The 27,767-nt window shown below is 40.4% G+C and overlaps 1 protein-coding gene across 5 annotated transcripts; it reads right to left on the reverse strand.

The window, feature by feature from the left end:
- Positions 1–2,836: 2,836 nt before the first annotated feature.
- Positions 2,837–26,602, reverse strand: ISM2 (isthmin 2). 5 transcript variants are annotated; one of them, XR_015741106.1, is made up of 7 exons: positions 25,515–26,602; positions 17,854–18,114; positions 14,191–14,518; positions 13,528–13,668; positions 12,698–12,775; positions 11,249–11,927; positions 2,837–7,139 (listed from the first exon to the last, which is right to left on the reverse strand). XR_015741106.1 is itself a non-coding variant. In XM_087922021.1 (6 exons), exons 1-6 carry the CDS (start codon positions 25,650–25,652, stop codon positions 11,410–11,412), a joined length of 1,464 nt encoding a protein of 487 aa, XP_087778147.1. In that variant the 5' UTR covers positions 25,653–26,602; the 3' UTR covers positions 2,837–11,409. The 5 variants fall into 5 exon arrangements, 2 of the variants coding, with proteins under 2 accessions (XP_087778147.1, XP_087778148.1); XR_015741105.1 differs by having other exon boundaries at positions 2,837–8,580; XR_015741104.1 differs by having other exon boundaries at positions 2,837–11,148.
- Between the last annotated feature and the right edge of the window lie 1,165 nt (positions 26,603–27,767).

Here is a 27,767-nt window from a genome sequence, read left to right on the forward strand (position 1 = left end):
TGGGGATAATTTGTGAGGGATAGGTAAAACCAAGGAGAAATGTGCTATCTCTAATACTTGCTTAAAACGAGCAAGACTTGTTCATAAAGGTACATTCACTTGAAGTATTAATACAGGTTGACAAGAGGTTTTCCAATCAATTGCACCCTTGTCACCCCCTAAAGTGATGAAAGAATTTGTGCAAACCTCAGTTAAATGACTGATTGCATTGCAGTCAGGTTTGGGAAAGAAAGAACCTAACAATTAAATTAGACAACATTTTCATTATACTTTTGCTTTTATCTACATTATTGTACAATTGGTCATCATCAGTTTTCCTCTTCCCACCCAACAAAATCATCTTCATTTTGTATTGTTAGATATTGAAAATAAGACAAAAAATATTGGTATTTGCTCACCTGTATACTTCTACAATCTGCCCCACTCCAGTGTTACTGGGATTGGTGGATTATTTTGACAGAAGGGAAGACATGATAGGGGGGTTTAGTCATCTCTAAACTCACTTACCTTAACTTTATGAGTCCACTGTGTGCTTGCCCAAGCGTAGTAGGAGTGCAGGCAGTACTTAGTCCAAGCTTTGCTTCCTGCGTTGCTTGATTAGGTTTACAAATGTTTTGCAACCACTAGGGAGTTGCTGCTCAGAGTTTTGGGAAGCCTGCGTTAAGTTTCCCTTCAGAGGTTTTGCTGAATTTGGACACAAAAGTTAATCTAGGAAAAATATAGAAAAGCTAACAGCCTGTAAGCACTTGATAAATAAAGTGCCCTAGAAACCCATCATGTCACTTGAGAATATTTTAAGCCGTTTTATTTCTGTATAGCCAATGAGGCACCCTGTGGGATCATAAAACAAATGCTGTGGTCTGCTGTATTTGTAGATACAGTATGCAAATGCTACAAAGAAAGCCTCTCCAGACAGCCTTCCCAGTAAATGGGAAAGGGGTGAGTGGGTGATCACCCTCTTAAAAAGGGTGGGGTAGCATATATTGCCCTGACCATTCAACTAACCCTCCCTGTTATTTGGCCAATTTGAAGCTTCCAGAAGGAATATAGCTGTCATTATTAGGTTTTTGAAAAGGCCAGAAAGCTGTTGGGGTTCCTTTACTCAAATTTCAGAGGTAAAAAGGCACAGGCTGGGGTGGGGTGATCTGAAATCTGTCTTAGGAAACAAATTCCAAATTCAGGAAATAAATTATGTTCTGAATACAGCTGTGCTGTCTTCCATTCTGATTTTCTAAATATGAAGGAGCGGGAGGGCAGAAAACAGAAAACAAAGATGTTTCGAGGCAGCTGTCATTCAGCCAACTCGCCAGCCAAATCAGAGCAAATGAATCAATACAAAAAGTTTTGCTTAACCCACAGTGAAGTTACAGCAGCTCTAATGTGCACCGGGAAACAACCGTAGTCTTTATGCAAGGCTATCATTATGGTTTGTTTCCCCATGCAAGGTGTAAACCCCGTCATTGCCTTTTCTCCAGTGACTAGAGAGGATGGTGTTTGATTTCCATGTACGAGGTACAATGACAATAAAGTAAACTAAACTAGTTTCTTACTATCGATTTGTCTTTTTAAGTTGATTCACGTTCTCTCTGATCTCCAACTTTATTTGTGTACATGGTAGAGCTGTATCAATTTTCTAAGGCAGAAATACAGGTGACAATACTGCATTTCTTTATATTGATACTGCAATATGGTTTGAGTGTTTAGTTGACTAACCATTTCTTTTGGATTTATTTTTTCTACCAATGACACAACAAGGGCAAGACTGCTTTGGAACTATAACAGGAGGGCATAGGGGACAGCTATAATATTTGGAGCTTTTAACAATCGGCTAGAAAGAAACTTAACAGCCTGGAAAAGATCCCATTACAGCCTTTCTGCAAAGACCTTCAGCTACATAATATACGTAAATCAACTGAAAGCCATTACCCTATATCTCTTGAGAAACGCCTGGTTTATAGACAAGGTTTGGGTTTCTTTTTGGGTCTGTCATCAAACTTTTCAATAGCACCTTGTTTAAATACACACCCTTTCCTAAGCAGCTGGATCTTGCTTTGTAGTCTTAGAGAGAACTTTGAAATCTGATGCTGGCTACATTTAGATGCTGGCTCACACTCTTTACTTGGTCCCAATCGGGAGTGCTTTGCATTCTTAGCTGAAGGCGCCCGGTGGGGCTGACCGACCCTCATTGACAGACTAAGCTTGGCTCAGCTTCAAATGCTTGTCCCTGTGCACGGCTGCAGTCCAGCTGTGAGAATAACCTGCTTAAAGACAAACTGGTGAGGAGTGTGGCTTTCATACAAGCCTGCAGCAAAAGGCCAGCTGGATTTCTGTAGCAAAACAAATAAAAGACTTTCCTAATACAAACTGTTTCCAGCTAAAAGCCACTGGCAATGCTCCATACATATACATACATCTATTTTTCTTTTATTGGCTTCTTGGGATATCATAACCATAAAACGTGCTAAGAAAAGGGACCATATGTGTCCATCTTTGATGATGGATATTATAGAATTCAGAGGCTTGCTGTTGTCCAACACAAGACTGACTGGGAATAGTAGTTGATAACAACACTATTGTGAACTCTATAAATGGTAGAACTGAGCAACCTTAGACCATATGTATCATTCTTGGGCACCCTGAAGCCCATCAACATCTTAAAAGGAATGAAAATTTCACCTGTGTCATTGTTCCATCAGTCTAATCGCTTCCCTCCCCAAAGTATTTAAAAAGTATCATTTTTGGTTGTCCACAATTATGCCAGAGAATTTCCAGTTTCCAATCTAAAACTGATTAACATTTTTCATTTTCAAGTGCAGAATAATGAGGCAGAAGCATACAGAGTGTAACAATAGAGTTTATTTGTAACAGAAGAACCTGAAATCTTCCTTCCCTTTTGGCATTTCATACATACAACCTCTGAGATCAAAGTCCCATTCAGTGTCCTGAATATCTCCATTCCTTAAGATATTAAGTATTACAAACAATAAATATAATACAAGAGAAAATCTGGGGATAGACTGACCCATAATTTTCATTCTACTGAACTGGGCTAGACAATTAGAATAAGATGCCCTTCTGTGGTTTTTGGATTACGACTCCTATCAATTCAGATAGAGGTTTTAATCCAGTAAACAGGATTGTGGGTGATTCTAATTCAGAAGGATCTTGAGGACTACTGATTTCTCATCCTGACATTGAGGGACTATATCTAAAAGACTCACTTCTCCACCAGGGAAAAATTGTGTTAAGAAAAGCTCAGAAAAAAGGACTGATCTCTATCTTAAGCTAAAACAGAAGCTTTAACTTCTGAAAGGAAACACTGGGGCGTTCCTTTACTTTGAGATTCATTCATTAAAATTAAAATGCAGACAGGCGAGCAAACAGTAGCACATTCTGGATCCTTAATGACCACGTTTATAAGATTCAGTTCCCTAAAGATGCATCATTTGGCAATGTATTGTCTCTGTCAAAATCAACTGAATGACCGAGCAACCTAAGAACCAAATAATGTCAATCACAAACACATGCAATTTGAAATAAAGTGCTTTTATCTATAGTCAGATAAAGATTTTCTCATAAATGCTATTAAACCTTTATTCAAAAGTATATTGAAATAACCAATAAAATTATGAAGGAACAATATACATACAATACTTTAAAAATTGCATAAATAGAAATGCACAGAATCTTAATTACCTGATATAAAAATAAAATTCATTCCATATCATTTTCTTGACCAAATGAAATTGTAAAGCTTTTCCAGAGTGTAAGGTGCTTTTGATAACCAGCAACATTGGATACACTAGAAGTAGATAGTCCCAACTCCTTCCAGGCAGTTGTGGTTCAGATTCCCACCCTTGCTCACAAGTTGTGAATTTCCTCATTGGACCTAGACTCCAGACAACCCTGTGCCTCACAGACAAGCATTGTTGGTAATGGATTTTTAATGTCAGGATGGGATATTGAGTTTTAGTAAGCAAATAGGCTTATTAATTTAAAGGATATTTAAATAGATTCCTTGGAAAAAATAAAACTAGGGACAAAGTTCTGACCAAGAAGAAAGGAAGTTAAACAAACCATTAAAAAAGTATGAAGAATTATGTTTGTTCAGGTCAACCCTAAAAGTATTCTGTCTGGAGGTAGTAAGCAGCTCAATAAACCCTACTGATAGCCCAAACCTCTTTAGATTCATTTAATTCCTTTTTAATACCCCAGAAACCTGACAGCCATCAGCCCTGAATGGATTCTCTAGTTTAAATATAGACTAACACCTAATCATGAGCCTCAACTGCAATATACCCAGTTTCAGATGCCCTGACAATTTCTTTATCTTGTTTTTGGTGTATGAATATATAGTCCTTAAATGAAGCAGTGGTGGCACCTCCCTTTGTAGGTATCCAGGGGCCACTGTAAGGTGGGTCAAATATTACTCTGTGGCACCTATTGTGTGAATTCAGGTGACAAATAGCAAAGATTAGTGTTACTTATTGCTCATTCCATGCTGCTGGGGGCATACCTCCATACTGCCTCTCTAGCCAGTCTTGTCTACTGCTATTCTACTCCTACTTCCCCAGAGAGTTGGATACAACAGTGATTAGATTTTAAGAAAAATATCCTAGGTATTCAAACAGCATGAAACAGGGTAATAGTGAAACATCTTAGGAAGCAGCCTGAAATAAGATTGTACGTACAACCAATTCTTCCCTGCTCTGCCTATGGAACTACTAGAGGAGGGAAGAATCTGCAGGCAAGCATGTATAGGAAGAAAGGAAAAGGAAATAATTCAGAAGGAAAAGTGCTGCTTGTGATTCAGTTCTGTAGGTTTTTAATGTTTTCTATTCAGCTCATGCTATAAGAAAATAAAGTGAAAGAAGGGAAGAATTCCACAGATGATAGATAGAATCCTCTAGCCAGCCTCCATTCTCCCCTGCCCATGTTTCCTGCTGCAGTATTATGATTACGTGCCTCCAGAAGTTTTGGATGTTCCGCCGCTAGAGGTTTTAAAAAAGAGATTGGACCACCATTTGTCTAGAATGGCATAGATACTTCTGCTTGAATAGTGGGTTGACTAGCTCTCCAAGGTCCCTTCCAACTCTGTATATTAGGAGATGTCTTTCTGCAGGCTGAGTCATGCAGAAGGAGGTAGCAAAGGAATCAATCAATAGGGAATCAAGGAAGGCTGGAGATCAGCCCTATTATGCTGTTATATTTCTGCAACCCCAGAGATGGTTGAGGGCACTAACTCAGCAATGGGGATTCCTATTTGTTATGGAAAAAAGTTGTGGAGAAAGACCAGAGCAGTGGATGAAGGAACCACTACACAGACCTGCTCCTTTTTAGGCAGCATTTATGGGGAAGAAATATGTTCAGTTTGCATCTAAGAGACTATCAATATTATAAAGGATATAGCAATAGCACTTAGATTTATATTTCATCCCATTGTGTTTACAGCACTGTCTGGGTGGTTTACAATGTCAGCATATTGCTCCCAATAACCTGGGTCCTCATTTTACCAACCTTGGAAAGACTGAAGGCTGAGTCAACCTTGAACCTATCAGGATAGAATTCCAGGCTGTAGGCAGTTTGCATTCTAATCACTACACCACCAGGGCTTGTCTATGATATGTCTTTTTTAGAAGTAAAGAAAAGAAGTCAATTCTGTCTGAAAGCTGACAGGCAGCTTTCCCAAATCCTATCATCCTTCTCCATCATTACCACGTGGACTGAATTGGATTGAGCATCTGGATGCAGTGGTATATAGCTCAATTTTAAACACGAGCCTACAGTGACTGCTGCTTAAATGTGGCAAACCACTTTCTCAAACTCAACTACCATAAACACACTGGGAGTAATATAACCTCATACAAGTTCACACTGTAAACTTTTGCCATTTGTTTCTCTTATTTTTGTGTACTCACACACTCTATTTTATATAGTTGTGGGAGCCTCGGCAGCTGATCTTCCAGATATGTGAAAATAAAGAGAAATCCCATTTGTCATTGGAATCTGCTTTTGCATGATGATTTATTTATGAATGTTCAACTATTTTGTTTTTTTAAAACTGTAGCAGTTTATTTACATTTTTGTATATTATATGCCTATCTGAAAAGTGTTAAATAAGACAGTTCAGGCCATTTTCTCCCATAATCACTTATACTACCTTCAAATTTCATTCAGAAATCGTTGAGGTGTTATTTTCACTACTATATCAGCACAACAGTAGTTATCCAACACTTTAAATGGTTAATAGTGGTAGCATTAACAGCCACCTTCTGCATGGCAATATTGCAGCTTTGCCCCAGCTGGTTTCTGAAAGTGGGATAAACAATCAAGATGCATCAAATCATAGTCTGAAATGTGGCCCAACAAGCCATGAGTTACTGCCTGAATCTAAGATTCACAAAGGACTGAAACGTATCCATGAGCAATTGCAATAGTGCAGAATTAGGTAATATATAGTGTTACCCATCTTTTGCCAATACAGAGGAACCTTCTAACTATGCCTATCCACCAAAAAGGATAACAGCCATAGTAGCAGATAGTTATGATCTAAAAGGCAATTAAAAGTAACATCCACAAAAAGGATTGTAAGACAACTATCACATCTGGATATAGACATGTGTATGTTGTATAATCAGTTGCTTAGCAACCAGTATTTGTATTTTAGGTGATAAATCATTAATATATCCTTTGGAATAATAAACCAAGCAGGTTATTGAAATAGTTTCCGGACCCTCATTCAGACAAATTACAATGATCTCTTATCTACAAGTTGGTCTAATTTTGATGTGACAAACATAAGGTCATTGTCAACAGGAAAAAAAGCATAAGTGATAGAAAATGCAGCAGCTAGATGATCCTTACCATTTAAACACTAGGATAACGAAAGGATATATGGAGATGTGGATCAAGAATTATCTCCTTGATATACACTTTGAAATTGGATGCTTTGAGCTTAGACTTCTACATGTCTCATTCTCAGATTTCTCTTCTTGCATATCAAGCTCCAGAAAAATAGCAACATAATCTATTGCAGTATATAAAACACAGGTGATGCTCTTGTAATTGTATTACTATTTTATATGGAGAAGAAAACAGTGAAATCAAAAAAAGGAAAAATGAAGAAAACCCAGAAGACCCTAAAACAAAACAAAGTAAATCAGTTAGCAAGTTTCAGTGAGGACTGAAGGAGTAATGACTTCAGAAATTAATCCAGCAAAATGGGGAAAAATGGAATGTAATGGGAAATGACAAGCAGAAACTTAAGGAACCAACTGCTGACAACTTCTGAAACTTGAAGATGAATATTCAAACTAAAATATCAGAGACCACAAAGCCAAATACACTGTTGTGGAAGCAAAAGACCTGTTATTTGATTGGAGCCAGGAAAAGAGCAAAAGGAGACAGACTAATTATGGTCCACTAACTACTTGGTGGTAGCAAACAAAAAAAATGACAATGAAGTTGCAAGTTTTTGTTGGATGGCATGCACACACATCCTCCACTACAGCATTGGAAATACAGCAGTTGGTCTTCTTATTGACCGTTTGAAATATTGACATTTATTTTATGGTCACAGGTTTGTATGGCACTTAGTTGATTTTATTGTGCTAGTTCGTTTTTAATTTATTGAACTAGGTTGATATATTTATATTGTGCCAAGGAATTATTTGGCTTTAATTTTTAATTGAGTTTTATTTACAAACAAGATACTGCAAGTTATATTTTTCATGATATGCTTAGTTATGGGCACTAAGTAAAGCTATTACTATTGCTACTTTTGAGAGATGCATTTCTAATTAGAGATAAATACCCAAAAATAATTAAGTAGCTATGGTAATAAGCAAAGTTTCCTTGTCTCAATCAAGATTTGGGTTTAATTATCCACCCAACAATTCCACATAGTTCCTTATTTGTACACTAGAGGTCATATGGTTACCATCCCATTCCAGAAACATGCAGATGGTTCATCAGCACCAGCTAAAGGGGAAAAGGGGCTTTTGGTTTTTCCAAAAGATCTATCCAGTTTCTGCAATAATAATAATGAAAGGAAACAACAGTGATAGCAACAGTGCAACAATAAAGCAACATTTAACAAGCAGTGACCTCAGGAGAGAAAAAGAGCAGCAATCCAAGGAGTTGGCATGATAGATATTGCAGAGAGCAAATTAGAGTACATATTAACATGCATATAACTGTCCAAAGGTGACCTTATGGGAGTGGGTGAAACTTGCTAATTGGTACTAAATCTGAAACATTGAATTGTTTTTTTTTTAAAAAAAGCATTTCTAGCAAACGTTAAAAAAAATCACAATTTAGGAGAGAAAAAGTCATAATAAAGAGGGCTTTGTTGCCTGATATATTTGCATTATAAATTATTTCAATTAATATAGATGTTTATAGATATAATTTATTTAAACAAAATATTTCTTTTAACTAAAGAAAGGTCCAAAATATGAAGAACTTAGATGTTAAACAACCAGCGACATCTTAATGGTTATCAAATATTCCAAATATTAACTTTCCTCATCTTGCCTATGTGAAAAGAACTGCATTGCCTCAAAAGAAGACAAAATCCCACTGAAATTTAAAAAATAAAAAAATCAGAATATAATTCGGAAATGTTTTTCTCACACAAGTTCAGAAACCAACAGATACGTAATTAATATTGCTTATCCTACCCATTTCTACCAAAAAGGAGCCCTAAACTAGAAGTTACCACTGCAAACAATCTTGAATGGAGCAGGTGCAATCACCATATAGCATAAACACCAAAACCTGTTATAGTATGCAAGGGCAGTTGTAATCCAAAATACTCGAGTTAAGGAGCCTTCCCTCGCTTAGCCCCGTTATACAGACATCCCAACCTAATCTACAATGAGATAGCTATAGAGACCTCCCTATTTAATCCTGGATGAAATTGAGTTGAGCAATAGAATGGCTGGGAGATCCAGTTCTCCATTATAAAACCTATTATCATATGTAGTTGTCTCTGAATATGTCTCCCTAGAATTGGTTGGCTGCAAAGCCTAAAGACATATCCAGACAGGTCAGGCTTGCTTAAAGTCGCTCCACTTTTTAGCATATACAACCAATAATTATTCCAAATAAGGATTAAAAACCCAGCAGAAATTTTTACCCTAAAGTTCTTAAAATATACGCTTATTTCCCGATACAAATAAGCAATGTACCCAACAGTGCAGTTTATATGTTCCTGATATCCCATCTGGCTTAGTGATGGGGATAGGTCATGAGTCAGGCAAACAAAGCTGTGTGTTCATGGCAGGAATGTGCCTTGAATGTGTTTCTCTTACTTTCTGGATTGTTTTAATACTCTTGGGGGCTTTATTGCAGCTAGGGAATCTAGGTCTTTCTCTGTTTTTTTTCCCCCTCCCCCCAAAAGGCTGGCTCCCTTCTTTCCACAAACATGTTTTTCTTTTCATAGACCATTTTGGTGGAATTGACCTGGTAGTTAGATTTTGGAGATGCCTTTTTTTCTGGCAGCTTATTTTCTGCAGGTTGTGGAAACATCACAATGTTGGGCAAGGACTGGCAGAGCAGATATGCAATGCGAGTATGGTAGAGAGCATTGCTAGCACAGAGGGTGTCAGCAGGAATGAGAGATAGGGATTATTTTGGAATAAATGCAGCTGGGAGTATTGTCATTTTTCCTTTCCTTGCTTTTCTCTCCCTTTCCTTTATACTTCATTTCTATCTATCTTAAATTGAGGAAAAAGTTGTTGATGTCAGAAGACCTCAGCAGTATGCCCTACTTGCAGTGGCATGAAAATGATTTGTTAACTGTTACTCAACGTAATTTCACAACATAACCATCTTGTTATTAACCTTCTGCTGAGGCAACTGAATCCAGTTTAAGGTATTCTGGCATGAAAGTAGTGTTTTCCTTAGCATTGCAGCCCAAGAATCTGCAGGCAGGCTTTCCAGGGGACATGGGGGAGAGGTTTTTGGAAGCTGATGATCAGCTGATCTTCAGTTGGATTATCAGCATACTTTAGGACTTCTCTTCCTATCCAGTTGCTGGCTTTTATGACTGTGTAGCCCTTTCAATTGTAGCTGTAAGATAGACCAGAACCCTCTCTAGGTACAATGGCTTATGGGATATCAGGCACTTCCAGGAGAAATTGGGTCAGGACTCTGTATGCAGAATGGTGAGTTTTGCTGAGGTAGTGCTATCATATGCTGTTAGCGGCAGCAGTAAAGAGATTTGACTGGATTAGTAGCTGACAGAATTCAGTACAAAATGCGTAAGCATAGATACAGATTTTGCCAAGGACCATCTGCCCAGCACAACCACAAACCTGTGCCAGCAGGAACATTTGGGTCTCAAAGTACAATCTTCTCTTCCACCATCCTGAGAGTTTTTCAAGGACATGGTATAGGAAAGACTTTCCTAATCTAATGTCTTGTAGAAAAGTTAAGAATACATTACTCAGAGTTCCCAGCTTTTTTCCCAATAGAAAGAAAATATGGAGAGATGCAAGTTTGGTAGGGAAAGCTGGATTAATGTTATATGTACTTTCTTAGGGCAATTGGATTCTTTCATGTATACCTGTAGCGTATTTCAAAGGGGAGGGGTTAAGGAGAGTGAGGATTCAACAATCCAAAACGTTATCTGTTCGGGTTAGATAGAAACTGGATTTGGTTTGTTCCATCAGCTTTGGATGCAGGTCAGCCTCATCTCCACTTAGTAAGAGCATGTTCCATATCCATCCTGGAAATTGCATTCCTAACCTTCTAACATCTCCACTTCATCTTCTAGTTTTCCCTGAAATGTACGGAATGTAACATACCAAGACGGTGTATTGTTTTCTTTCCCAGGACTACGCCAAAATTACATAAAAAGGCACCCAGATTCTTCTCTCTACAAAGACTCTGACAAAGTTTCCTTTTATCTAAATTTATAATTTGGGGATATTAATCTATTTCTGGACTTTCATACACCATGAGCACCCATCAGATTTATGCAAAAGGAATTCACAACCTGCATTGTAATACATGGTAAACATAAAAGCAAATGAATCAAGATATCCTCTGAAAACCTTGGGCTCTTCTCTTGTCCCAAATCCTTCCAGACAAATTGCTAGCCTTCTGAAACACCCCTGAAAGCCAGTCAGCTTGGGACAACTTCTGAGTGTTGAGAAAAGACAGAAAGGAAAGCAGAGGTTGTTATAGAGAAGTCAGGGCCGGAACGTCTGTGGAAATTGCTTAAGCTGCCCTATAAACTTACCTTGTTACTAAGGTGATAAAAAATAATATATCATTCTGAAGTTGCAGAGATCTTTGACATAAATATTGGGATGAGGTTGGAGAAACAATACACGTTATGTTGTTGAGCCGGGGAGACAGAAAGGACGTCCTGATCTCCTCAGCTTCTTTTTGGTTGCTGTATTAATATTCTCTGGCCTCCTGTAGTTGAGACAGGTATTCATCCTCTGGAGGGTTGACAGCACACTGCTGCCCATTATTGGGAGGCCGCACAGCATGGTATCGACTCCAGTCCCCTTTGCAGAGGATCCAAGGCAACATGTCCACCTTGTAGTGTAACTCAGGAGAGAACTCTGTGCTTATGAGGTTGGGCGCTCCTGCTCCCTTGCCTCGGGTAATGAGCTTGGTGTTCTCATCATAGCAACAGTGTTGGGCACCTAGAGTGGTGCTGTCCAGGGACAGCATGGAACGCAAGCAGAAACGGGCTGTGGGTTTGTAGATGTCCAATCGCTCCTTTGGCCCACTGGCATCCTGCCATCGGAAGTTCTTGCCCTTCTGCTCATCTTGCACATTTACAGCATTATAAACAGCTTCTAAAGGGTAAGAGCAGGGACAGTTGGGTAGGTCTGAAAGCACTTTGCTTAGGTATTTGTTGAGGAAATCACTCTTGCAATTAAGCCATTTCTCACAACTATCCACATCTGGGAAAGGAAGGGAGAATCAAATCAATATAAGATTTTATGTCTTAGAATTTTTGTCCAAATTCTCAGAAAGCAAATCCTTTATACTACAGCTTCCATGGTTCAGCTTAGCCTTTCCCACCATAATGACCGCCAAAGAAGTTGATAAATATGTTGCTTCCTGTGAGGAGGCTCATACTGCTTAGAAATTATGGATTTTGTAATCCAGCAGATATCAAAAGATTGGGGAAGGGTGATTTTAAGCATATTGGAGAATAAGCCCAGGTATTTACAAAAAGTTTGGAGGACAAATAGCAAAGTAGGAAGTAAAACAGAGTTCCTTGAGCCTATTTTGAAATCGTTACTTACTATAAAAATATATTTTTCTGGGTCTATAGAAAATACAGTAGTAGCAATAGCAGATACACATAGACACACTGATAAGGTGCAAAGTAATTATTCAGTGTAGCAATTAAGAGTGGAGGGATCCGTTAACTTCTTATTTTCCACTCTTAATTGTATTTTCTTTCTATTTCTGCATCCATCTGCAGTATTAATAAAGATCTCCACAAAACTTTGCATATCTTAATGTCTATTTGTTCCAGCATAAAATTGGGACAGCAAAATTTGAATGTCAAAGGTTACCAATACTTTTGTTCACATATAGTTCTTAGAAGTATGAATGAGACAGATCCACATTACAATGCAGTTTCTTAATAATAATTAAGAACAATGCTATTTCTTAATAACAATCCTAATATTATTGCCTTAAGGGCAAGGACTTTACTGGCCTGCATTTAGAAACTCCGTGGCATTTTCAGCTTCAAATGGTGTCTCTTCAGTGGTAGAAGCCAATTCCCCAACTTCTCCTTGAGAAAAGCATAGAAGCAAACAGGTCAGAGTGTACACTGTGAGATACAGTCTGATTTATGTAAAAGGTCTACAACAGGGGTGTCAAACTGGCAGCCCACAGGCCGGATGTGCCACGCGCAGGCCACACCCACCCCAGCTCTGGGAAGGGGGAAAATATCATGAAATGCCACGTGACAGCAGAATGATGATGCAAGTTTGACGCCCGTGGTCTACAGGAATAGAAACTGAACATGTTCCTCCACTAGTTTTCTAATCATTTCCAAGACTACAATCTGCTTCCACATATGGAAGGGTTAAAAGCTTTCTTTTTAACTTCACAATAGGCTTTCAGCTGATGGCCTCAATAGAGCTGGTGTATCAAACAGCTGAGTAAAGGTATAGTGGAAATGCTTGCCATTAATAATGGATCCATTGATTTTTCAAGACTGTCATCAAATCTTGCTTTACTGCAGGAGACAATCCAGTTCCAGAAATATCTTCATTTTATAATATCAAGGAAATGGAGGAAGAGGAACTTCTCAACATTCAAGGGCAAAGAATGGGAGAGGAATCACAGCCAAAAGCATTTTCCTCCTCCTCAGATTCCACATTAATTCTCATAGGATGTCTGAAAAGACAATTTCTAAAAATTCAAAAGAACTTCTACATGGTCCAGATGAGATAGCAATAGAATGAATGAATAACTCTGAAGGGTTAATGTTAAAGCAGAGCCTATGGAAATATTGCAGCCAAGAAAATTAGAACATACCAGGACAGTGCTGCAGCTCACAAGTTCTTGATTCTGTAGCTGTGCATGCATAACCACAAGACCGGGTTCTCTTCTGATGGCCATTGCTACAGGTTACACTGCAGGAAGACCAAGGACTCCAGTCCTCTTCATCTTCATAATCTGGAGCCAGCAGCAACAGCAACAACATAAAACAAAACACATGAAGATTCAACAAAGTCTGGTGAAGAACAAAGTTACAATCCTCCTACAAGATACATAGAAGAATTCAGTGTGAGCTATACTTCTGTCATGAAGGCTTAGTTTTTCCCCAGGGTTCTTAATGTGAGATGATACACACGCGCACGCACACACACACACATACGATCAATGGATGGGACTTCTGAAAGCTGAACTCATCCTTTTGTTCCTCAGTAATGTGTGTGTGTTTGTGTGTGTGTGTGTGTGTGTGTAGCAATCCCTAAATATCTGATTGGGAAAAGCTGTTTGTAGTATACAATATAAAGGAAAGTGTACATTTTATGCCATTAGTGAATGAAAAATGCTCAGTTTTAACAAGCTCATTCTACACACAGTGAGATCATATAATATGAACTGTTCACCAGCTATTGTTTTTTGACCCTTAATGGAAGAAAGATATACTCAGCAGATCAGATTTACTAAGAGCAAAAAAGGCAGACTCACCATAGTTGTATTTCTCTTTTAAGATCCAATTCTTTCGATTAGGCCACCTCTGATGCCAATTTCCCCCCACTCCACTCACAACTATTTCTTCTTCATCATACTCCGATGTATAATCTTCCTCTTCCTCCTCCTCTTCTTCATCCCTGCTCTTTATGTTCAAATTGTCATCACCATCCTCTATGGGATCTGTGTATTCCCAGAAAAGAGGCCAAAAGAGGTCCTTATGAGATAACCAGTCAGAGGAAGACAGGGACCAGTCATTGCTAGTCTCCTTCAGCAAGTCCATCTCCATCTCTGCTTGAGGATCATTCACCACCTCAATGGTCACCTGGAAATCAAGGCATTGAATCAGACTGTTTTGGAAGCATCAGCACTAAATCAAAAGGTAAGCAGCACATTTTACCTTCAACTCTCTATATGTCTTTTTCACATCTTACCTTTCCTGTCCGAAAAATTAAGTCCTTGTAGCTCTTGACTTTCTGCTTTCTAAACTATTCTTCACACTCACTTATTCTCCTTTCAACTTAATTAAAATTTTCAAACTCTATTTGCATATTTTCATTTTTATTTAAGCGTAACTATTTGAGGGATGGGGTGTGTGTGCGATGGCTCAGTGGTTAAGGAAGCTGAGCTTGTCAGCTGGAAAGCTAATAGCTCAGCTCTGAGACCCAAGCACCACCAGACAGAGTGAGTTCCCATCCTTGGCCCAGCTCCTGCCATCTAGCAGTTTGAAAGCATGCAAATGCGAATAGATAAATAGGTACCACTTCAGTGCACATTGGCATATACTCATGCTGGCCACATGACCATGGACATGTCTTTGGACAATGCTAGGTCCCTCAGCTAAGAAATGGAGATGAGTACCGTCCCTTAGAGTCAGACATGGCTAGACAGGGGAAACCTTTGCCTTTACCTTTATCTGAGGGATATAAATTATGGATTGTGTGAATGGGCTAAAGTTTCTTTCCCTCTTTCTTTCACAGCTTTTGAATCTGAAATCATTCAATAAAGCTCCACGGTGAAAGATTCAGAGAAGACAGGTATCTGCAAACTGTATAGTTAACAAAGGTATCTTGTTATGAAGGTAATGATAGACACAACCACTGCAGCTTTAAAAGAAGGGCCAAGCATATTCATGGAAAATAAGGCTATCCATGGTTACAAATCCCAATAACTATGAATTATCCTCAGTTTGATAGGCAGGCAGCAGGCAGATGTGAAAATAACATGATGAGTTACATAAGCTTTGGATGTGATCTACAACAGTTCTTCAAAAAACATTAAATCGTGTAAGAAACAAATAAAATTGAACAAATTATTTGAAAGAGTTCCTTTGGAATATGCAGAACTGTATGTAAAATATTTTGTCTTGAATTCTTAAAAGAAAGAGAAATAATTGCCTTAAGTATTTGACAGAGGTTGCTTTGAATATGCTCCCATGCATTGAAACCTTCCTTTCAAGATCTCTTGCAGAGATCTAATAAGCTGGACTGGAAACTCTCTATCGCACAGCTCAAAACTCTTTATACCCTTATTTTAGTATTTGAGTTCAATTAAGTACACCAAGGTACAGTAAAGTAAATAAAGTCCTTCTCTTATGCCATTTTGAACATAAATTTCCTTATTGTGTATACAAATATAATACAATTCTGCTTTGTATTTATTTGGAGGGACAATTCAATAAGCTCATTTACTTAGCTGACACTCATACAGTTGTTAAATTTGCATTATTAATCTGAAAATATTGGCCCATCTGGTAGAGATACCAGAGAGGTAAACAATATAACAATATCACATTTTTCTTTTTCCCCTTCCTTTCTCACTCTAAATAATATAAGATATGATCAGTCAAATACTTTAGACCAGTGGTCGCCAACTGGTGAGAAAATTTGGGTGGGCTGCAGAGAAATCTCACCCCCAGAGGGCCCCCACAAAGCTGCACAGAAACACAAGGCTGCACAGGCTGCACAGAAACACAAGGCTGCGCCGCCCACATGGCCTGCGTGAACCCTCCCTGCCCACTCACTCCTTACCCAGTAAACTTGCCTGCTAAATTGCTATTTTTTCTTTTTCTGATCATCATCTGTTCTGTTGTGCTGGGAGATTTAGATTAGCTAGGAAGCATGAAATGGTTGGATTTCTTGCTTTCTAGCTAGTCTTTAGATCTTCGGCTCTGCTTTTAAGTACAGCCAAACCTTAGGATTGAAGGTTTGCTTGCAAGCAAATTCAGTGCAGACTCATGGCAAGCAAATATGAGAGACTGAGCTAGGCGATGGTAGATAGATCAATCACTGGACGATTCTGTAAGCAATTCAATCTGCCTGCTTTGCCTGATTTTGGGTAAAAGTTGCTCTTCTTTTTATAAAAAATTCAAAATTTACATACATGGTGTGTTGTGAGTTAATTTTATGAGTTTGCTTGCAAGCAAATTTTATGTGACTGACTGAGCTAGCCAATGGCAGATAGATAGATTACTGAATGAATCTGTGATTCTGTGAGCAACTCAATCTGCCTGCCTGCTTTGCCTGATTTTGGGTAAAAGTTGCTCTTTTTTAAAATAAAAAATTCAATATTTAAATGCATGGTGTGTTGTGAGTTAATTTTGTGAGTTTGCTTGAAAGCAAATTTTATGTGACAAACTGAGCTAGCCAATGGCAGATAGATTTCTGAGTGAATCTGTGATTCTGTGAGCAACTCAATCTGCCTGCCTGTTTTGCCTGATTTTGGGTAAAAGTTGCTCATTTTTTAAAAAAATTCAATATTTATATAAATATTTATAATATTTACATACAAGGCATGCCCAGCCAGTCACATGACCACCAAGCCACACCCACAAATTAGGCCACACCCCCAGAACCAGTTAGTGGTCCCTGGGATCTAAAATTATGCGTTTGGTGGTCCCTGAGGTCCAAAAGGTTGGCGACCCCTGCTTTAGATAAAGGTTATAGCCATGAGCTTGTATTACTTCTTAATATATATTTTAATCTTTATTGTATTAAATGATGTAAAACTTTAAGAAACATATTTAGAAGTAGATTAATATTACATTATTCTATGTATGGCATTATCAATCTCATAGTTTCAATTTAATTTTGACATTATTGTTGTGGTGCAGTAGTTAGAATGCAGTATTGCAGGCTAATTCTGCTGACTGCTGACTTCCAGCAGTTCAGCAGTTTGAGTCTCATCAACTCGAGGTTTACTCAGCCTTCCATCCTTCTAAGGACCCAAATTGTTGGGGGCAATATGTAAACTGTTTAGAGAGGGCTGTAAAGTGATATATAAGTCTAAGTGCTATTGTTATTATTTCTTTATTGAAATATTCTCAAGTTTCTTAAAGACAATAGTAAAAACTTGATCTGAAAAAAAAAAATTAACTAAATTATATATTACCCAGTCATTCTTTTTTGGGGTTAGAGTCTGTTTTGGGGGGGTATAAACAACCTTGCTATTCCCCATGAAAATCACTGGATTATTTTAGGGAAGTTAACAGTTCTCATGTTTGCTCACCTCAATAGAGGAGAATGAGGAGGAAAAAAAATCAAGCCTGTGGAAAAGGGGGAAGAGGGGAAGAGAAAGAAAGAAGGATGCAAAGGATTCTTCCACTTTTGATTTGTCTGTGGCTAGACTAGCAAGAGTAGCTTAAGGAAATCATCAGCCTACCTGTATGTTTGGATTCTGGGCATTCAGATCCACATTGGCTAAGCCTGTCAGGCTTTGTAAGTCCAACACAAAAGGTGTTTTCTCTTCTGGGAGTATTTCCGCAGATTGAAGTGATGCCAACTGGTTCCTTGAAGCCTGTTGTAATGGCCAATGGTGCTTGTGTTGATCTGGTGTCACCTGTTCATTCAGCCTCAAGTTCTGTATTCTGTGTGACTTTGGCATTTCTTCTTTGAATGAAGGGACATCAGCTGATGTGGCAACCTGAAATGAAAGTTAGTTGTAGTCTTACTGCCTGATGAAGATCCAACTTCCACTTATCCCAGCAGGCATGTTAGACTACAACTCCTTTCCTTGCAAACTTGCATGTAAGGCAAGATAGAGCAGGTTCTGATGATGGCCACTCAAGGAGAGCTATATTTTCTAGGCTTTACTATTGAAAAAAACTTGCCCTATAATGTCCCCAATTGCACATTCAGACCATGATGAAATTAGGAGCAAGTTTTTTTCAGAAAATCTAAGCAAGCAAATTGACTCACTGGTTACTTGCTATAAAAAAAAATTAAAAGAATTGTAACCATAAATAACAATCACATCCCAACTAACTGTCAGTTTCCTGGTTGCCAGTAAAATAACACAAAATGTTTAAAAGTTTCAGGATGGCAAAGAAATCAGGGCAATGAAAACAAGTTAATTCTGAACTCCTGATTACATGGTTTGGAGCAGTTGATGTACTTTATATTCTGCAGCATTATACAAGATGGAATTCAACTCAATGGAGTACTTTTTTTTCCAGTTCTATGATTACAAATGAAAAAATATGGGCATTGGTTATGGATTGGAAAATTAATTAATATAAACACCCCTAAGAGCATAGTCTGGGAATGATTTACAACCTAACGTGCACTGTAGTGATTTTTACAAATGATATTTTGGAACCAGTCTTCCAAAGTCTGGAGTCTTCCATGTGTGTAGGACTACAATTCCTGAAGCACCATTGCCACAATGTAGAAGTCTGTCCCAACCTTTCTTTGAAGGCCCACCATGACTCACTGCAAGGAGCCATTTCCCAATGTTCCCCAAGTCTTGTTCTCTGTATGCTACTTCCTTTCACTGCAGGAGCCCAGAATTTAGCTGCAGAATTAGAGAAACTGGGGGTGCTCCCCCTTCCTCCATATGGGATACCAAGAGGCTCTATTACCTGCAATTAGGGCTTGATGGCTTTTGAAAGACTCTTCCCCCTCACTACTTTCATCTTGATCACTGGAGCACTTCAAAGAGCTGGAGCTGGTTGGGACTCACATGAGCGCACATATAAGGCATCATCGATGGATTTACAAGGGTTGCACATCAAAGCCCTGGAGCCTGTCTTCCTCTCCCACAGTGAAAATGAGAGAAAACAGCAGGAAGATTGCTGGTCTCTGCTGTTTTTATTAAGGAGTGGGACCAGCCCTGGCAGAAGGGCTTGTAGTAATATTTCTGAGCCCCAAAGAAAGCTTCAGCTATAAGACTGAAGGAAGTATGATTGCTCAATTTGGCAAAGATTCTCATACCCTTCTAATCAATGGGATTTTTTTGCATCTCATTACCAGATAAGGTCCACAAAGAAAAGGAGAAAAGCACAGGTTTTGACCATTAAAACAGCAAATGAAGAAGAGACAAACTGTTATTTCTTTCAGGTCCATTGCTCCAACAAAATCAATAGTCCACTTGGCTCCTTTTAAACTTGGTGAAATTGGGAATAATAATAATAATAATAATAATAATAATAATAATAATGAATTAATATATTAATAGTAATACTAGAGCAAACAATAGATACAAACTCAAGGTTAACCGCACCAAACTTGATTGTAGGAAATACAACTTCAGCAACAGAGTGGTCAATGTCTGGAATACTTTACCTGACTCTGTGGTTTCTTCCCCAAGCCCCAAAAACTTTAACCTTAGACTATCTACTATTGACCTCACCCCTTTCCTAAGAGGTCTGTAGGGGGCGTGCATAAGCGCACCAACGTGCCTACCGTCCCTATCCTATATTTTATTTTTATTTTATTTTTTATTTTTTTTATTTTTCTTATATGTATCCATGTATTCATAACTATGTTTTTACTTATACCTATTATCTTGTAAGCAATTGACAAACCAAATAAAATAAATAAATAAATAATAAAATAAAATAAATAATAATAGTAGTAATAGTAGTAATAGTAATATTTTATTATTATTATTATTTTCGGAACATAGTATATTTTAAGAAGATACTTGGTTGATACCTAGGATGCTGACAGCAACCCATATCAACCATTAGCACCAATCACTGGTATTTTGATACATTTTTAAATGTTCAGTTGACTGAGTTTCATGTTTAATGAATAAAAGAGATAATAATACTTTTATTTCTGTCAGCCCTGAGACCAGGTTCTTCAGATAGGGTATGCTGAATCTCAGATACCAAAATCAAAGAAAAGGTTCCAACTATTTCGTTCTGTTTATTTGGATGGTTGGACTCTTATCATCTCTCTCTCCCTGACAAGCAACAATGATCAAGATCTGTGCCTCATCTGGTACAAAACTCTCTAGAAAAGAGATCACTTATTAAGAAGTGTCAACAAAAAGCCCCTTCCCTTAACTCAAAGTATAGGTACCCTGCGGACCCCAAGTCCCTTTTTTATAGTCCTTCTCTTCTGACTTTAATTACAGGGACAGGAAATGCATAAAAGTTTTGTGTAAGCACTAAATTAACTTAAATAGGTTTAAAATGTCCAAAGTAAAACCTCAACTTTCCCTTCAAAATCAGGAAAACAAAAGCAATAATCTCAGCTCAGCCTGTGTATATCTTTACCCCGTTCCACTTCAGCTCTTGGGTTCTTCTCAAAAACTCAGCTGAGACTTCCTTACATTGTTGCAGTTCTTTCCCTTCTGATTTGGGAAAATCTATTCTTTAATTGTGGAAATAAATTGTTTCTAATACCTTCTCATATTTATTTCATTTTCCTAAGAGACCTTGGTTGTTGATAGTATGTTAACTTGAATGCAAGAAAGATTAAATATGGCCCTTGGTTATCGTAAAATACAATGAATCCTTTTCACAGTTTACATTAAAATGTTTATGTAGAGAAACCAAAATGACAGTTTGATATTTGACTGAAAGCACCTGAATAAATTCCTCACGAAATGAAAGTTCTTAATGAAAATTGTCTTCTTCCCATTCTATCACGTAGGTACAAGAAAGTCCAAATAAAATGAACAGAAAACACGTGTTAATTTAGTCTAATCCAGCATTCCACGGAATGGATGTAATTGGTATATTAGCTTGAACTGTGTAAAGACATCTCTGAAATCCAATTAGCCTAATTTAGGATTTAACCCAGAAGGATGATCAAATGCAAATCTGAGTTTTCAAGAGAAAGCTCTGTCCAACAATAGGATGCTGGGTTACCCAAAATAGATAAAAGGCTTTCTTGAGCCAAATCATGATGACATCTCCATGTAGTTTACTTGGCAACAGGATGGAAATGCTTCTAAAAGCTATTGCTTTCTTCTGATATGTTTGTGTTGACTATTGCTTTAGCCTGTAGCTCCTGGATTTGCTATGGTCCGAACCACAAATGCCAAAATTACTTCCTCTAGAAGAGGGGTGTCAAACACAAGGGATGTGAGATGGATCTGGCCCACGTTGTAGTCAGATCTGGCCAATGGGACTGTCCCGGAAAAAGGGGCTGGCTTGCATGGCTTTGGCCTGGTCTACCCAATGCAAAGAGGAAACATGCCAGCTGTTTGGGGAGTGGTGTCAAGCTGGCCATGCTCACACAGTCAGCCACATCCACTCACTCAGCCACAACCCCCCAAGGTCAACCACAGCCCCGATGCGGCCCTCAATGAAATTGAATTTGACACCCCTGTTCTAAAAGTTGCACAATTGAGAGATTTTACCATTTTAAAATTATTTAGATTTGTTCAAAATACAACATCATATTATAATAGACAGGCTATTGCCAAATGAGACCCTAATGTGGAAATTTTAATATAAACCTACATATATAAATTATTTCTTAAGGGATTGGGAGTAAATTAAAAAGCTATAAAAACACAACTTAAGTTCTGTCTGAACAATTTTTGACTAATCAGCAGTGAACGGAGGTACCTTCCAGATAAGTTCAGACTCTGCTCTCTTTTACTCCAGTATAAAAATCATGACCTTGACCATATTAAAATCTTGTTGCCCAACTACTGAATGGAGCCTTTTTTTAAGGAGGGAGGGAGGGAGAAGAGACACAAGGGTCCTGGAACCCTGATCATGGTGCAAATCTCCAGAGAAAAGCAACTGACTGTGTTTGAGCAAACCTACCTAGTATGGGGAGTTATTTACAGAACCCTCATATTCCACAGCACACAATTTGAAAAACCTTGATAATAGAGGATCATTGTGAATGGTCACACAAGAGATTATATACGAAGTTGAAACCACAGTAACCTTATATACAATAGCTCCCTCTGGCCCCAGATCAGAAACACGGTGAGTCTCCACCAAGTTGGCATTGTTCCTTTCTCACCTTTAACTGGATTAAAACTGCTGTGGCCAACCACTGAGAACAGGCTTTCTGGCTAGCCATCAAAAGGCTTCAATGCTACTTTTAATTGTTTTGACCAGGAAAGCTGCTTTTACCACTTGCTTCCTTCCTGGCTGTATTATGCTCTTTGACCTTTCTTTGGAAAAGAAGGAAATGGACTGAAATGTGGCTTGTTTATCTATATTCAGAGAGGCAGGCAGGTTTTTTTTGGGGGGGGATTTCAACCTGCAATTCTACCCACTACTAAACCAATAGGAGATGGCAGAAGAGGAAGCTTAATATGTCAGTGTGAAACAAAACTTTCAAAGTCCACAAGCAGCTTGGACAACTTTGACTGCTTGAAGAACGTCACTGACCTAGTTAATGGAATAATAACCTCCTCTGGCCTCTCTATAAGACATCTTAAAGTTTGTAACAAGCAGGGTTACCAGATATCTGAACAAGCAGAGAGGACATAAATAATTAGAGCCGAGGGAAAGGGGGGGGGGGGAGAGCAGATCTACTAACTGTGACATTCTTGACAAAAATCACAGTGAGAAACTGCAAAAAAAAATTATTTAGGCCTACATGTATATGAAATTATATTTTCCAGCATCAGAAATATTGTTTTTCAATCACAATATTTTTCTCTCTCTCTCCCCCTCTCCCTCCCTCCTTTCCTCTTGCTTTTCAATTAGTTCTGGTCTAAAACTATCCAGAACAGTTAACAGAATAATAGAATAATGGCATTGGAAGGGACCTTGAAGGTCTTCTAGTCCAATCTCCTATAAAGGAGGAAACCTATATCAGGGCTGTCAAACTCTGGCCTGTGGGCTGGATGTATCACGGGCTGGCCACGCCCACGCCCCTGGGCTTGGCAAAAGGGCAACAAAAGTCCTAGTACATCATGTGACACCGCCATGACAATGTGAGTTTCACACCCCCGCCCTGTACCATTTCAGTTGTTAGATTTAGCACATTTTACAGGGTTAAGAAAAGACACTGCAAAGTTTACATAATTTCCAGGTGGACAACACGGGGAAGCCATCCATTTGCCTCAATACATCCAGAGCAAAAAGCCCTTTGCTGACTTCAAAGGTTAGCATGCTTTCCCAATTTCCTGTACTGGTGCAGCCCAGCAGCTGAAGAATGCAAGCTTTGCCACCTGGGAGCAGCTGCTGTGCAGAAAGCCAGCCAGAAGATTTGTGTCAAACACAAACAGCAGCTGCAGAACAAACAGTGCTCACCTAACTGGCTTTTGGCAGTAAGAAACTTTGAAAACTATTGGGGATTCTCTGATTGTATCCATTCTATGAGAAAAAAATTGGGGAAAAAAGCCTAAGTCAAATCCAGATTTAGGAAACAGCTGGTAATTGCAGCTGCAATTCTACTGTAGGAGAGAAAATGTAAGTTAAAGACACTTAGGGCTTGCTCTTAGAAAAAGCAGCAAAACATGTATCTGATTATTTAAAAGTGACCCTGAGCATTCTCTGCTGTTTTAGGAACATCTCAAAAGCTGCTCTGCCCAATCCTTGCCCACTAATTAGAGTAATTAGACCAGCAAGCTATACAGAACACTGGAACCTCTGCAGAAAAATTGGTTAATTAAAAGCTCTGAAGCCAGTTTTTTTTTTTAAATTTATATTATTGTGTTACATGGGGACCCAGTCATTATTAACGTGACCCAAAGAAGAGTGAAAAATCCCCAAGTGGGAATAGCCACTATCCAATAATTTCTTAATGCCACACATAAGCATAATATTTCCCTTTTGGGAACATATTTTCTTTAACATGAGTTGCCATATTCAATATTCACTTACTGAATGCAACATTAGCAACTGGGTTGTCTCCTTGATATTAAAGAAAAAAACAGTAACCAATGAAATGCAAACTCTTGCATTTATGACAGCAGAGAAGTGAACATCTGAACAAAGTCGCAATACTTGGTTTAAGGCTTGCTGAACAAACCCAGAGTGCTTTGGCGCTGAGATGTAAGCATGCAACATCCTGATTACTGTGAGGGTCACAATAATTCCAGACAACAGAAACATACAGAACCACAACATTTCTAGTTATTATTGGGGTCTGGGGTGGGGCGGGGGTGGGGGGGTAGGGGAAGGCAATAGATTTAATTTCTCATTCATGTATCAAATGTAAATGAGTTGTTCAAAAGAGCCAACCATGTTAAAAAAGGAGAGAGAGAGATTTCTCTAGCAAAAGGAGGGTCTTCTTCCATTTTCTCCAAGTTGTTTTCCCTCCCAGATGATGCCTCCACTGTTTCAAATATTTCTCATCTTTCCCATCTCATCTTCAGCAATTACCCCTTCCCCAAATAATTCTGACTAAAATAATCTGGTACATCTCAAAAGGAAGAATGGCTCCAAAATGGTAAAGCATGCGCTTGTGCACAATAAGCCCCTTTCAGAATAAGCAATGGTTCAGTGCCCGTGTTGTGCTGCAAATCCAACCTCAGGAAAGGACAAAGCAAGGAGACAAGAGGGCTTAATTGCTGAAGAAATGAAAGAGTAAAAAAAGCACATCCACCCACAAGTCAGAGACCACCCCCTGCTGTGGCCAGTGGTGGGCATGCATTCCACACATGCAAGCAAGCAAGCAAGCAAATATAGCAGCCTCCTTCCGGGTCTGTAGGGAAGGTGCAACAGCAGCTACTTCTGCTGCTCACCCCCACCGGCCCCAGTCCCCACCTGGAGCCACCATTTACCCACTGTCTGTGACAGGTCAATCATCTCCTGCCAAGGCAAGGACAGGCATCATAAAGGGAGAGAAGGACGCCTGCAGGTCAGGAATAAGCAGCAGGAGACAGGGGGGGCTCCTGCAAAGAGAATAGCCTGCTTTTATCTCTGGCCACAAAACTGAAGAGAAAATAAACCTTCTGAGGAAACTTCAGGGCAGAGATGAAGCTACAGGGGGGACCTTGGTCCAGCAGTTATCAAGCAGCCAGACCGAAGGGTCTTTCATTCATTTTTTTGCTAAGGTTTATATGTTCTTCTGCCCTTTAAGAAAGCATCTCGAGCAAGGGCTGCGGAACGGCCAGGAAGCCTGTCAGCTGAGGCTTGCCAGAAGAAGGCAAGGTGGGCTGCTTTCACTCACCTCCACCAAGGTATAGTCCGTTGCTTTCGGGTGGGGACTGCGCAGTTTCTTCAAGGGCAGCCCTTGGACAGCAGCAAGCGAAGTTGTCAGAAACAGGAGGCTCAGAATAAGCACAGCTCTGCCTCGGGCTTTAGACATCTCTTTCTCCCACTCCAGCGCAGCGCTTCTCCTCGCAAGGCTTCCCTCCCTCCCTGCCCCCCCCACCCCCGCACGGCAGGCGAGCAAGAAGACCGGCCGCGTCGAGCGCTACTTCACCCTCGCCGGTCTCTTAAAACCCTTTCCGAAGAAGGGGAACGAGGCAGGCCGGTCCTCTCGCCGCCTTTCCGCTCCTCTGGGCAAACGGTCGGAGTGAAGAGTATCAAATGAGAGGGAGGGAGGGAGGGAGGGAGAGACCAAATTGGGCGAGGGAAAGTCCTCGCCCCCCCCCGCGGCCTTCAACCCGGCTCGCGTTTCTTCCGTCTCTCAGCTCCGCGCCGTTTTCTGAGCCCCGGGTTTTATTGCCCAGCTTTGAGCTGGCGCCCCGACAGGCGCCGGGGCTGCAGGAAGGCGCTGGCGCGAGAAGGAGCCGCAGACTGGAAAAGGTGCAGGAAGAAGAGGAGGAGGAGGAAGCGGCTCCTCTCCGGCGTGTCCCGCGGCGAGAAAGTCCGATTTCTTCCGCCGCCGCTCCGGCTGTCCTCACCGCACGTGGCTCAGCCGAGACGCCCAAACGAATCTGAAGAAGCGGCGCTCACATAACTCCCGAAACCGCCCAGTTTCTACGGAGCCAAGGCGGGGGAAATGGTTCTTCTGCTCCGGAGGTGGAGAAACAAGGGTCCCTCCGGCCGGCCGGCCGGCCGCTCTTCGGATCGCCTCAAAGAAACGCCGCTGCCGTCTCCTCCTCTTCATCCCAAAGTCTTCGGGAGAAACTCACGTGTCTCCGTCGCCGATCCACACGTTGCCCATCTCTGGAACCCGGCCAGGCGCCGCGATGCCCGCAGCCGCCGCATCTCCCGGCCTCCGATTACCTTGGCTGCTGTGCCTGCAGCAGCGAGTTCCCGGCCGCTCCTTGGCCGGAGGCGTCCCGTGTCCTTCGCATTTTGCAGGGTGCGCCTGCCCCCTGTTGCGACTCGAACACCCCCCCAGACTCTTGGCAGCTCTTTGTCCTGCAAACTCTCCGGCCGTCCCCCCGACGGTTCCAAAGCTGTCGGTGCTATGGCGCGAGGCACTTTCGCCCCCCGCCCCCAAGTCAGCCTTGCTTGGCTGCCCAGCGCCACCGCCTCGGTTCTTCCCCAGACCCGGCGCCTTCCTCGTAACAGCCTTAGGATCCCCCGGTTCTTTCGCTGGTTCTTCTTGGCTCGCCTTTCCTTCCTTGGCGCCCCCGCGGCTTCCTCAGTCCGGCACGTTCGGGGGGCTCTCGGATTTCGCGGAGCGTTCGCCGTCTCCTCGCGCGCTCCCCCAGAAGCCGAGCTTCGTCTGCAGCTCTTGCTCTCCCTCCAGTGGCTTGGCTTCCCTCCATCGCAACCTTCGGTGACGTTTGCCCGCAAGAGGATCTTTGCTCGCAGGCCCGGCCGCGAGCGTTTGCCACGGGAATGTATACACGCACCCGCGACTCCCCACTCTCCCCAGTAAGGAAAACGGAGGGGGAGGGTGGGGGAAATCCGGTGTGCTCCGCTCACCTGGGTACAGCTTCTGTCTGAGAGATTTTATTCCTACAACAGATTCGATTTACAACGGCTTTAGAGTCCATCTTGGTCCAAAACGTGGATCTGAGGTTCCAAACGATTGTCTTGATTTGTGTTTTATATGACGTCTGCTAAACCACTATGTAATCACAAATTACCACATGAAGTCAGTTATTACAAATAAAAATGGTAGTTGATGCTTCCAAGGTGCAAAAGCATAGATCTGAAATTGTTCTGTCTCACCTTTCTTCTTTCCAAAAGATGAAAGAGTACAAACTCACACAAACACAGGCAGGCAAGCTGGCTCAGACTTCACAGAGTTAATTCTTTGGAACTGATAATGTCCTTGGCATTCCAACAGGCTCTGCCTGCCAAGTCTGAACTGATAACAAGTAAAAAGCTACTTCCAGAAAATTACAAGGCAGACCATAAAATCATTCACAAAGAAAACCTGAAGCAAGATTAAACTTTGTCCCATACAAAGTTCCAGCCGACAACACGCCCACTTTTATCCCCTGTGGAGTGTTGCTCAATGACTCAGCTCACTCTCTGACCCTCCCACGCCTCCTACGTTGCTGCTCATGTTTCTTCC

The sequence above is a fragment of the Pseudonaja textilis genome, chromosome 1 (genome assembly GCF_049901715.1).
Source record: "Pseudonaja textilis isolate UNSWEBS1 chromosome 1, rPseTex1.2, whole genome shotgun sequence".
In the NCBI taxonomy this organism is placed as follows: Eukaryota; Metazoa; Chordata; class Lepidosauria; order Squamata; family Elapidae; genus Pseudonaja; species Pseudonaja textilis.

Coding starts and splice junctions, on each gene's coding strand:
- ISM2 (XM_087922021.1), bottom strand. CDS start 25,652: ATGTCTAAAGCCCGAGGCAGAGCTGTGCTTATTCTGAGCCTCCTGTTT. Junction 14,519..17,853: donor CCCAGAATCCAAACATACAG/GTAGGCTGATGA, acceptor CTTGATTTCCAG/GTGACCATTGAGGTGGTGAA. Junction 12,776..13,527: donor TGAGCTGCAGCACTGTCCTG/GTATGTTCTAAT, acceptor GCTTTTCTCAAG/GAGAAGTTGGGGAATTGGCT.